The sequence below is a fragment of the Chinchilla lanigera genome, unplaced genomic scaffold (assembly GCF_000276665.1).
Source record: "Chinchilla lanigera isolate Chin_1 unplaced genomic scaffold, ChiLan1.0 scaffold00124, whole genome shotgun sequence".
Lineage (NCBI taxonomy): Eukaryota > Metazoa > Chordata > Mammalia > Rodentia > Chinchillidae > Chinchilla > Chinchilla lanigera.
The window spans coordinates 3,601,783-3,614,430 of NW_004955525.1; the positions used below are offsets into that span (position 1 = coordinate 3,601,783).

General features: G+C 33.4%; 1 protein-coding gene across 1 annotated transcript in view; it reads left to right on the forward strand.

Moving 5' to 3' along the window:
- The window catches only part of Pcdh11x (protocadherin 11 X-linked), a 937,510-nt gene that overhangs the window by 619,563 nt on the left and 305,299 nt on the right, over positions 1–12,648 (forward strand). Inside the window, exon 5 of the mRNA XM_013507344.1 lies at positions 12,587–12,616. Coding sequence (XP_013362798.1) covers positions 12,587–12,616 — 30 coding nt within the window. The remainder of the gene's footprint in view (positions 1–12,586; positions 12,617–12,648) is intronic.

The window sequence follows — 12,648 nt, forward strand, 5'->3', positions numbered from 1 at the left end:
AAAAAAAAAAAAAAAAAAAAAAAAAAAAAAAAAAAAAAAAAAAGAACTCCTTTGAACCTAAGATCATTTCAAATATAGATTATTAACTATTTATACTATAAGCAAATTTTTGTTTCCAAATAAGGCCACAGTTTGAGGAAGAAGTAGACATTAATTTTTGGTATACACTATTCCACCCATTTTAGTTATTTTACTTCACTTTAGTTAGTGTTATGACAGACTTGAAATATCAGAAACCTAAAACAAGTTCAACTGGAAGAAGTCAACAACTTTATCTTGAGTATCAGTTACCTTATTTGATTTGACATAAAAGTAAAATTCCACAGAAGTTCATCCTAGAATTGATAGTAAGGTTAAAATAGGGAAAATATATCAAAGCCAACTAAAAACTCAGAAAATCTATATGACAGTTCCAGAAGGTGATGTTTTCTCCACCTATGAAATGAGCAAAGATAGCACCAGAATAATGGCATCTGATATCTGACAATTATAACAATTTCTATACCTTTTATAACGTAGAGGATATTACATTGAAGCAAATTTTAGAGAGAAGAGAAATGTAATGATAATATATGTTAAAGTCAATACCAGGTAATCATACTGAGCTAACAAGTATTTATGTAGAGTGAACCATTAACATTTACTTTTCACTTGAGACCCATGATACTGAACAGATCACACTATTTTAAATAACTTTTTGTCTGTCATGAAATTTAACATTGTTTTTAATTTTTATTATTATACATGCACTTTGTCATACTTTCATCTAATATGAAAACTAATAATTTATAGGGTTAAGAAATTCAGCTAGGCATGGTGGCACACTCCTGTAATCCTGCCACTCCAGAGGCTGAAGCAGAAGGATTATTGTAAGTCCAAGCTAGGCTACATAGTGAGTTTAAAGTTAGACTGGACTACACAGAAACACCTTGTCTCGAAAAAAAAAAAGGAAATCCAGCCATTATTGTATATTTTAAAAATTGCATTTCTCCTTGCAAATAAGAACTATCATTTGTATTCTTTTTAACCTCATTATCTTTTTTATTGCTTTAATGTTCATTTTGCAAACATCTACAAGCTTGAATAGACACAATGCAACAACTGAAGTCAGTTTTTTAAAATTTCACAAGAATGAAATTCATAATTTAAAATGACATCGCAGGAGCTGGGGATTTACCTCAGGGGCACAGCACCTGCCTGGCAAGCACAAGGTCGTCAGTTCAGTTCCCGGTACCAGAAAAAAAAACAAAAAGAAAAACAAAATAAAAAAAATTAAAAAAAAAAAGAAAATGATATCGCAGACAACTGCATGCATCTTTGGCAGCAAATAGAGATATCTGTACACAAAATTTAAAAAATTAAAAATGAAACTATTTTCACTGATATGCAGTATTTTCCAAAAGCAAATGTTTCTGTTGCATTGCTTTTATTAGTGTCATAGTTTATGAAGATTTCAGGACAAGAGTGAGGCTTCAAATAAATCAAAATGATTATTTGAGGAAAAAATGTGTACTTGTCCTGTAACTGAGCTGTGACTCCTGGCAAAAGGTGGGATTATAATAACATATCTTTAATTTTACTCTATTCTTGGACTTCTTATGATTTTTCTTATTCCAATTTAAAGGTGGAAGATCCTTGAAAAATCATTTCACCTACACTTAATTTATTTTTCTTGATTCCTTTAGCTTTTCTCAAGTAATAGTAATGTCACTGCTTCATGTCTCCTATCTTTTCTTCTATCCCTTTATTTGTACTTTAAATGTGATCTATAACAGTTAGAACTTTAATAAACAATGATTTTGCAGCAATTAAAATGTATTTCTTTCAACAACTTTAGTGTTTAAAATATGTATTTCAGGGCCAGGGATATAGCTCAGTGGCATAAGCGCCTACCTAGCAAGCACAATGTCCTGAGTTCCATTCCTGGTGCCAAAAAATAAAATAGAATCAAATATGTGTTTCATATAATGGGAATATTAATATCAAGAAATAGGTTAATTTTCAACCCTCTGGAAGATTAATTTTGGCAATTTGTTGAAGGTTATCTTAGTATTAATGACTAATTCATTCATCTCATACAGTAGAATAGCCATGCTAAATAACTTTATTAATATACTTAAGCTATTTTTGGATATTAGTGTATAGCATTTTCAATATTTGTATATAAATAGACTTTAATTATGGAGTTAATAAGTTAAAATAAAATGTCTTGTTAGTGAAGACATAAAGAAGTTGATATCCTCCTATACTACTAGAGAGAATGTAAAAGGGTACAAATTTTTGAGAAAATAATCTCAAAGTTTGTTACACAGTTAAACATGGAGTAACTATTTGAGCAAGTAATTATGCAACAAAGTATCCATAAGAAATGAAAAAGTATGTTTATACAGAAAATTACAGATTTTTAAAGCATCATTGTTTACAACAGCCAAAATGTACAGACAAACCAAAAGCCAAACAATAAATGAATGTTTAAACAACGTGTTAAATACATACAATAAATACTATTTGCTCATATGATAGGAAAATTTACTAAAACATGCTACAATAAAATAAAACTTGAAATTACTATACTACATGAAAGAATATAACAAAAAATTATCCTATTTTATATAAGTTTCATTTTTCATGTCCAGAACAGGAAACATTTTAGATACAGAAATAAATCAGTGGTTGTTGAATGATGGAGAGTTAAGTATGGTAGTAAAAGAATATTAAGATTTTTTTTAAAATAATAATTCTATTATAAAACATTGTTGAAATGGTTACATTTATGTGTACATATACTAAAAAAGTTGATTTGAGATATTAAATGGATGGTATGTAAATTACACTTCAATAAAGAGAATAAAATAAATTACTTCTGATAGTACATGGGACATATATAACTCTTGCAAGTGGTAGCTACTTTTGAAGGACTTATTTTACTTATTTACCCCTGCTTACGAACATTCTGAAGTTAAAAACTCATTTTTCTATCCTATAGGTTATGGGACTGGCTTAGTTACTATTCTTGTTGCTGAGACAAAATACCAGACACCCATAGTTAAAGGAAGAAAGGTTTATTTAAGCTCACAATTTGAAGAGTTTTGCTTTCATAGTTGGTTGGCTCCAAAGCAGAGTGGCCTGCAGAGGGGTGTTGCAGAGAAACAGTCCATGGCAAACAGGCAAGAGATAGCAAAGCAGCAAGCAGCAGCAATAAGCCTGTCTTCGTTCCCTCCCTTTATATTTCAACTAGGTTATGAGCCTACTGATTAATGCCATCCACACACAGGGTGGGCTTTCATTATCCATATGCAGAACTGTGCTAATTCCAATCAACTAAGTAATTTAATATGACACACTCTTAATCTCAGTATCACATGCTCTAGATCTAGCCACCTCAAAAACCCCACCTATGAGTGCATGAGGCTTTGGGATATTATCTAGGTACAAGGCATAACAGGGACTTAGAAAAAGAACAGAAAGAAAGATGCCTTAATGTAGAATGGGTAATAAGTCATAGAGCTTGATGTTGACACCACATCATACAAGTCCAGAATTTATGCTTTCAACTAAGATTTATAATTAGTTATTATACAATGGCTGTAATTATCTAGAACCACAAGATTAAATAATAGAAGAATATATCTTTAATTCAGTCTATAGATATTTATTGCAAGAATACTTTTGCCAGGTACTTTGTAGCCTCTGAGGATTACAAAATCTCAAATGAAAAAAATACCTCTTAAAATTGAATTTATATTCTTGAGTATGTACTTTAAAATTCAGGAAACAGCTCTGTTCCTCACAGTACAGCAACATGTAAATTTGTTATCTTCTTTGTTCCACATTTTCCTCATCTGTAAAATGAGAAGAATAATTTCCCTATAATCATAGTCACTACAGCAACTAAATGATGCAATAGTTTTAAACCATTTACTGGAATGCCTCTTACACAATAAATGAAGTTGATAATAGCTGTAACCGTAGCATATATAGTATAAGTGATCCTGTAAATGATATAATCATTAACAGCATTATCATCTATAAATGTACTTAATGTCCTACAATTAGTATAGAGGGAAATGTAATATGTTTTAAACTTTATTTGAATTACATTGTCTTCTGAGGAGCAGTGAAACAGATCAGAAGATGGAGAAACAACTCCAGACATATTTAATAATGTTATCTTTGATAAGGGTGCCAAACACATTCACTGGAGGAAAGATAGCCTCTTTAAAAAATGGTGTTGGAAAAACAAGCTTTGCACATGCTGAAGATTATAATTGGACCCTTATCCTTCAGCATGCACAAAACTAAAATCAAAATGGATCAAAGATCTAAATATTAAAACAGAAACAGTAAATCTGCTGAAAGATAAAAGAGGTAGAACTCTTTTGCACATTGGGCTAGTCAAAGACTTTATGAACAGAGCCACAATCACACAGGAACTATCACAAAGAATCAACAACTGGAATATTCTTGTATTAAAATTTTCTGAACAGCAAGAGAAACCACCAACAGATTGAAAAGACAATCCACATTGGGGGAAAAATTTTTACAAGAATTTCCTTGGACAAAAGATTACTATCAAGAACATACAAAGTAGTCACAAAAATCAGACAGCACAAGTGTAAAGACCCAGTACAAAAATGGACATTTGAGATTAACACAGACTTCTCAGATAAAGATTTATAAATAACAAACAAATATATGAAAAAATTATTCAACATCACTGGTCATTTGAGAGATGCTAATTAAAACAACAATGGGATTCCATCTCACCTCAGAAATAATGGCTATTATCAAGAAATCAATGAATAACAACTTCTGGCAGGGCTGTGTAGATCAAGGAACCCTTCTCCATTCTTGGTGGGAATGTAGACTGGTGCAAAAAACTGTGGATATCACTATGGAGATTCCTCAAAAAACAAGACTAGAGGTTTTAATTGACCCAGTTATTCCCCTCCTTCATATCTTCCTGAACAAAAAATAAAAGCATTATATGACAGTGATATATGTACATCCACATTTTTAGTGGCACAGTTTCTAGTAGCCAAATCTTGGAAACAGCCCAAATGCCCATCAAGTGGTGAATGGATGAAGAAGACTTTATATATATATATGAGAGAGTACTACTCTGCCATAAAGGATAAGCTGAAGATATTTCTTGGTAAATGGATACACCTTGAGATAATACTCTTAATGGCAATAAATTTGACACACATGTGTAAATACTGCATTGTTTCTCTGGTTTTGAGAAACCAAAAATGTAATTAAGGACCAAAATGCATAATAGGTATTGTGAAATGGGAAGAAAATGTTCAAATGGGGAGAGGAACAAGGGAGGGGAGAGAAGGAAAAGAAAGAAGGCAAATGTAAAAAAAAAAAGTGAAAAAAGAAGAAAAAGCTGGAAACAAAGCTTTTGTAAATGGGAAGGGGAGGAGGTCTTGAAGAGAGGATAGGGGAAAGGGAAAAAAAGAATTAAGTTGTATTATGTACAGGTACAAATTCCATATGATGAATGAGATTAAGTATATCTTAAATGTATCAATAAAATTGGATTTAAAAAGAAAGAAAAGAAAAATAACATTGTCTTAGTTACTTTTCTCATACCTGAGAAAAAATACTCAACACCCAAAGTTAAAGAAGGAAAGTTTTATTTGCCTCAGTGTGAAGAGGTTTCAGTTCATAGTTGACTGGCTCCAAGCAAGATATTGCAGAGGATCATCACAGAGGAGAAAGAGTTGAAGGCAGGCAGAAGGTAGCAAGCAGCAAGTAACAATCAATTGCACTCTTTTTGTCCCTTTTACCCTATCTAGGCTACCCACTCTTAGGGTGGGTAGCACCCACACTTGAGGTAAGGCAGCCTTAATCCTAGCATTAGACCATGAGTCAATTCTGGCATCATATCCTTGCTTCCAACATCACACTCCATAGCTCCATCCACTACCAAAAAGTCCCACATACAACTGTATGAGGCTTTGAAGGGACATCTAGTAGAAGCCATATCAAACATGTTGAACCAAGACTGAAATGTGTCTTCTTATTATAAGCATTTCATTCTCTTTACTTCTATGTTGACACTATCTATACAATGTTAATGAGTCTAAAATTTTGGAAAATCATATAAGGCATAGAACTATCTAGATATTGTGATAAATTTCTTCATTTGAAGTGGAAATTTACATTTTAGAAAGAAAAGATAAAATAAATACACAGAAATGAATTTATTTCCTGTTAATATTAATAGATTTACCAATATAGTTTCTTTAAACCACCTACAGCCAAATGTAGTAATTAAACAGAGTTCTAAAATATAATGCCAACTATACCATTCTATCAAAATAAACTGGATCTTAGTAGTTATAAGTATTTAAACCAAGTAAAAATTAATGAGCATCAAGTTGTGAAATCTTTCCTAAGTTACAGCATGTAAACATTTTAATTTTTTTGTGCATGTTGGAAGAAGATATTCCAGATTGGGTAGTATTAGAACCTGATCATACAAGTTGGTAGCTTTTTGTGTTTCAAACACACATACACATGCACACACAGACACACACACACACACACACACACACACACACACATTTTCTTAGTTACTATTTTTTGCTGCTGGGACAAAATACCTGACACCAAAAATTAGGGAAGGAAGGGTTTATTTAACTCATAGTTTGTGAAGGTTTCAGTCCATACTTGGCTGGCTCCAAGTCAGAGTGGCACACCACAGAGGGCAACAGTTCATGGCTGCAGAAAACAGCAAATGTAGCAAAAGCAAAAATGGAGGAGCAGCAGAAGGTAAGGCTCTTTCCCTCCCTTATATTGTATGGAGGCTACTCACCCTAGGGTGGGTTTAACACTCACACACATAATCCCTTCATTGGACCATGAATCAATCATAAACTTCAGAAACCTGTCCTTTGACTGCATGAGGATCTGGAGGGACATCTAGACACAAATGATAACATTCCACCCCTGGTTCCCCAATGACTCATGCACATCCCTTTATGAAAAAGGAATTTAGTCCATCTGTAAGAGTTGCCAAAGTCCTAACAGTTTCAGAATTACTAAAAGTCCAATTCCCCAGTCTCCTCCAAGATCTAAGACAAACTCTTAGCTGTGAGCATCTGTACAAATGAAAAGTTAAACATTTTCAACATTCAGTAGCACAAGATAAACATAACCATTCCGAAAGGTACAAACAGGGGGATACAAAGCATTAGGACTAAAACAAGTCCAAAATCCAGCAGAGCAAACATAAAGTCCTGTAGTTCTACCTGCAAAATCCTAGGCAATCTGGCAAATTTTGAGCTCCAGGTGGCTCAGCCTCTACGCCATTTCTGGTGATTGTAGCTCCTATGGCTTCTCTTAAGTCTGCTTTGCTCTTTCCTTGCGGTTTTCCTCAGACAATCCACGTGCTTGGGTTCTCCAAACTTATGGGGTCTCCACTGAATCTTTCACTTCATCCTCACAGTTTCACACACTGCCCTCTCAGGAGCATACTGCCTGGCCTCCTAGGCCTTCTTCTGAAATCTGTGTGGAAGCATTTTTAACCTCAAAACTCTTACATTCTGTGTGCACCTAAAAACCTGCACTACATGATCCACTGCCAGCTGGCGCAGTAGTCAGGCTTTCTTCTCTCTTAGCTGTAGGGGTTGAGTGTCTTGATCTCTGAGTACTCTGATTGTAATGCTGAGGAAGAAATTCTCTATGCTGCTGCCATTCTGGAACATGGCGCTGTGTGGCTTTCTCCTCAAAGCAAAGTCCTTTACCTTTGCAGTTTTAAGACTGCAAAGGGTGGAGACTTGCTGTTTCTTGTGATGCCCTCAGGCCATCTTTTCTATTCTCATGTTCCTTCTGAGCAACTGAGAGCTGCTGATCTCTATTGTTTGCACTCCACTGCTTTACTCGAAATTCCTTTCTGGACAAATTCACATTTTAAATCACTCAGCTGGGCTTTTTGTTCTTGATTTACAATGTAAATCTCACTAAAAAACCCCAACAATAGCCATGCCACTGCCCCAACATTAAACTGCCTTGAAATTTCTTCTGCCAGATTATTGAGTCCACTGTCCTTAATCTCAGCCTCTCACAAAATCTCTGGACACAAGCAAAAGGCAGACAAACTTTTCGCCAAGCCATAAGACATTGTCTGGAGTCCAACAGCCAGTTCAGTCCTTCTGATAAGAAAACCTCCAAGCTCAGTCTCTACTGGCAGAATTTCTACGAGCCTTCTGGTTGTCTGAGTTCTGACTAGAATCTTCAAAATAGAACAGCCTAAGGTGTTCCAGCTCTACTCTTTGAGAAGGCATCTCCAAACTGTGGGATTTGGTGGTCCCACAGGAGAAAACAGTGAAAGGATTTACAAAATAAAGATGAGAAACAATAGCTGGGATCAGGTGACATGACTTACCTCTTACCTGATGGACGAGAGGACTGAACTACAATAGTAGGGCCATTTATTTATACCCTTGCAAGGTTAGTATCATAAGACGTAATGTTGTCTAGTGACTAATGACTATAATTGTCCAGGCAGGATGCCTTTCTCAAGATTGAGATGTCTTGACTGCTTGATGTAATCTGGCTCTTTCCTGCCCTCACACATATTACCAAGTTCCAGCTTCAGTGGCTCCCAACACTAAACTCTTTCTGCAGGTCATTCCCAAAGGCTTGTGAACCATATGGTCAGGTACAGTCACAGCAATGACCCCACATCTCTGGTACTAAATTCTGTCTTGGTTAATTTCTCTCATTGCTGAGACAAAATAGCTAATATCAAAAGCTAAGGAAGGAAAGGTTTATTTAGCTGTTTGTAAAAGTTTAAATCCACATTTGGCTGGCTCCAAGCCAGAGTAACACATGGCAGAGGGCAACAGTTCATGAACACAGAAAATAGCAAAAGCCTTAAGAGCAAAAAGAGCAATCCTCTTTCCCTCCCTTATATTGTACAGAGGCTACCCACCCTAAAGTGGGTGTAGAAGTCACACTCATTATCCCAGTGTTGGACCATGAATCAATCATAAACTCTAGAATCCTGCCACATGACTGCATGAGGCTTTGCAGGAACATCTAGTCACAAAGCATAATACACACACACACACACACACACATACACACATCATAGAAACACAGAAAAATATATTCTCCAGTTTCCTTCATACATTTGACAAATACTTTTTAAGGATGTTCAAGTATAGTAAAAAAAACCTTTCAGTTTTGACCATGACATACAAAAAAGACACCATCACTAACACCCTCAGTCTTATTAAGGACTGCCAGTATCATCATTCTTGTAAGTACTTTTGTTAAATCTTGAACATTGGTACAAATCTCAACGTGACATTTCACCTGACCCAATGAACAAATTTGTAAAGATGACTGGTGATTTTTAGGTAAGATTATAGCCATTTTAAAAGTGAATATGTGCTCTTCAAGGCCATTATCTCCTGTACATGTTCGTAGGCTATATTCCTAATCAGTAAGAAAAGGGTAGTCATTGAAGATAAGTTCTAGTGTCCAATCTCTGGCAAGATTTTCCTCTTTCTGGTTACTATGTAATTATGTAGGTTCCTTGGTTTTCAACCACAGTGTTATTTCTTCTATCATTCATCTTAGAGGTCATAAATTTCTAATGTTTATGTTCAGTACAGCCACTCTGTGAGCAGCAGAAATACACAGAAATGCCAAATTCAAAACCAAAATGAATACTATACTCTATGTATCTAAGTAAAGAAAAAGAAAAGTTGTAAACCCAAGGATGAAAGAAAGGAGTTAACTTTGGTCAGACTGCACAATAGCAATATTCTTTTGACTTATAGATCTCAAATTTTACTGACCTCATCTTTTGTGCTTGTGCTCTAAATATACAGTTCCAAAACAGACAAAAACAGGCATCTTTTTCCCACCAATTACAGTAACACATAGACACTGAGAGATATATAAAATACTTGATCAGCTTTCTCTCAGTTGTACCAAAATGCTTGTCACTGACTGCGTGATTTAGAAGACAAATGATTGAAATTTTTATATGCTCCTTATTTGAATTATACTCTTGAAATTAAGAAGTTTTGTTAGTTACTTTACACACTATACTATCTCTCATTTTTTCAGCTATATTCAATTAACTTCATCAATCTAGACATTTAGACATGATAGGAGAAATATTTATCTATTGGTAATAAAAGAATACATTCAAACATAGTAATTAATGAGAGCATTTAAAATTTTATTACTAATGTATATCATAGAAATCTGAGCCAATAAGCATTCAGACAGGTTAAGTTGTCTACCACTTCTCAGTATATATATAATTTAATTTAGACATAATTTTGTGGTTTTAAGGCTGGAAATTTGGGGTTGTTTTTTAAATAAGGGGAAAAACCATTCTCTCTTAAAATACAAGTTACTGTTAAGAATTTCCCACTTCCAGAATTGGTATTTTATGAAAAGTATTTCTATCATCAACTCGTATTAATTTACCAACTTACTTGCATGCTTATCTATGTATCTATCTATCTATCTATATGTACACATATATATTAATATTAATGTTTGCCAAGTAGGAAGACTTTAGTACACACTCACAACTACAAATTTTACTGTATCTCCATGGTATGGATAAATGAAAAGACCAACCTATCTAAATTTTGCACCTTATTTATCTTAATAAGTAGATAGAGATTCTGAAATAAGGGCTAAAGTAACGAAACACATGGAATGCTGATAACTAAAATGTGTAATTGGGGTATTAAACAAATTCTAGCATTATGATCTCAAAGTATTTAATGGCTTTAAACATTAAGTTATAACTTTTCAATAGCTTATTAAATAATTTTCAGTGTTAGGCATGATTAATACTTCTATATGTTCACTCAGATCACTAACAATCTTAACGCTTTTGGATTGCTGAGTGATATATGATAAAACATCTAACTAAAATCTACTGTGTTTTTGAAAGTAACTTCTAGTATTGGAACATAAAAGGACTCACAATGATTTTATAGAATGCAGTATGTTAGTAATGTTATATTTTTAAATATGATTAAAATATGGGGAGTTTTTGGTTTATTTGATTCTTTCTTTCCAAAGATAAGATTTTAGTCTGTTATTCAAGCACATTATTCATAATAAATAGATATGTAAATATTGATTGTATAACATGTTTATGTCCAAAGATTTTCTTGAAAGATATTATTTGAGACAGTTTTTTTAAGATTATGCTTTCAAAAACAAATTCTATTTTTGAGCCATGAATTGTTGAATTTGATCAATGAAAATGGAGAATACAAAGATCTTAAATTTAAAGTAAATATCCAAAGAAGATGGAAAAAAACTACACTTGAATTTTACTAGATAGTAGAATTAACCTCATATCTGAATATTTACCTCAATACTAATTTTGGAAGATGAAGTTTATTTATGTATTCATTTATTTTTGAGATAGAATCTTGCTATGTAGTTCAGGATGAACTTAAACTCACTCTGTTGCCCAGACTAACCTTAAATTCCAGAGATGATCCTGCCTCAGCCTCTGCAGTGTTGGGATTTCAGACATGTGCCAACAGACCCAGTGCAATTTACTTTAAAATGACAGAAAAAGTGTACCTTTTGGCCTGATTACAAGCCATTGGATAAAAATACAGGACAATTATCCTCTTATGAGATTATCAATATTTTTCTTTCCATTTGCCCTTACTTTAGAATAAGCCCTATCCTTATCCAATTTTATGCCATGTTGTATATTTCAGAGGGTTCTCTTAGGAACCTTTACATTAATTTAGAAAGAGTAAGAAACTTAGACAAAAATTGAGGAAAGAGGACTTTTGAGAACATCATTAGTTAGAAATGTAGCTATTTGGTCCGCTCATCATGTAGTACTTTCATCCTCTGCAGAAGATATTGAATATATAAAGACAAATGACTGAAATATTTCTTGAATCCTAAAATGTAAATTAATCAGTTTCCTTAGGGCCATAGAACCATGGGAAGAATGTTAAAAAAGATGAACAAAATGCCTTGGCTATGATAGTTTCAAAAATGATCTATTTGAATAGATTTGAATTAAGATGTCTCTAGGAACTCCCTAAATTATGGACGTAACCTTTGGAGATATTATTCCAATGCTACATAGTAGATAATATGTCTACTCCCAACTCATGAATTTCTAACCTACCTGACTAATCTTTCTTAAAGTAATAAATATGTTCATGCTTGAAATAATGATCCATTCATTTTTTTAAAAAATAAGAAAAGAATACTATCATAAGAAAATGTCTAATTCAAAGAGTGCCTTCTTTTATTTAATGCCTCTGTAGGCTAAGTATACAACTTAACTTTATTATGGTAGTCAAAAGTTTTTGTATAGCTCTTCATATTGTTGCATGAGATTTACAATGTTGTTATGTACTTTTACTTAAATCACTAAACATTAAAGCAGGTGAAAGTAGTTACTGCAGAAAAAACTGTGTACTATTACAGTGGGAATATTGACCACCTTTAAAAATATGTATAGTCAGTAAACAACTTCTTATTGATTTTTGATTTTGTTTCTATTTGTTTTGTTTTCCTTTGCTTCCCTTGCCTCCGTTTTACCTTTAATCAGCGGAAATCTGAGGGGAAAAAAGCTGCAAAGGTAAGATTGTAAATTTCAAAGAAAATTGATTT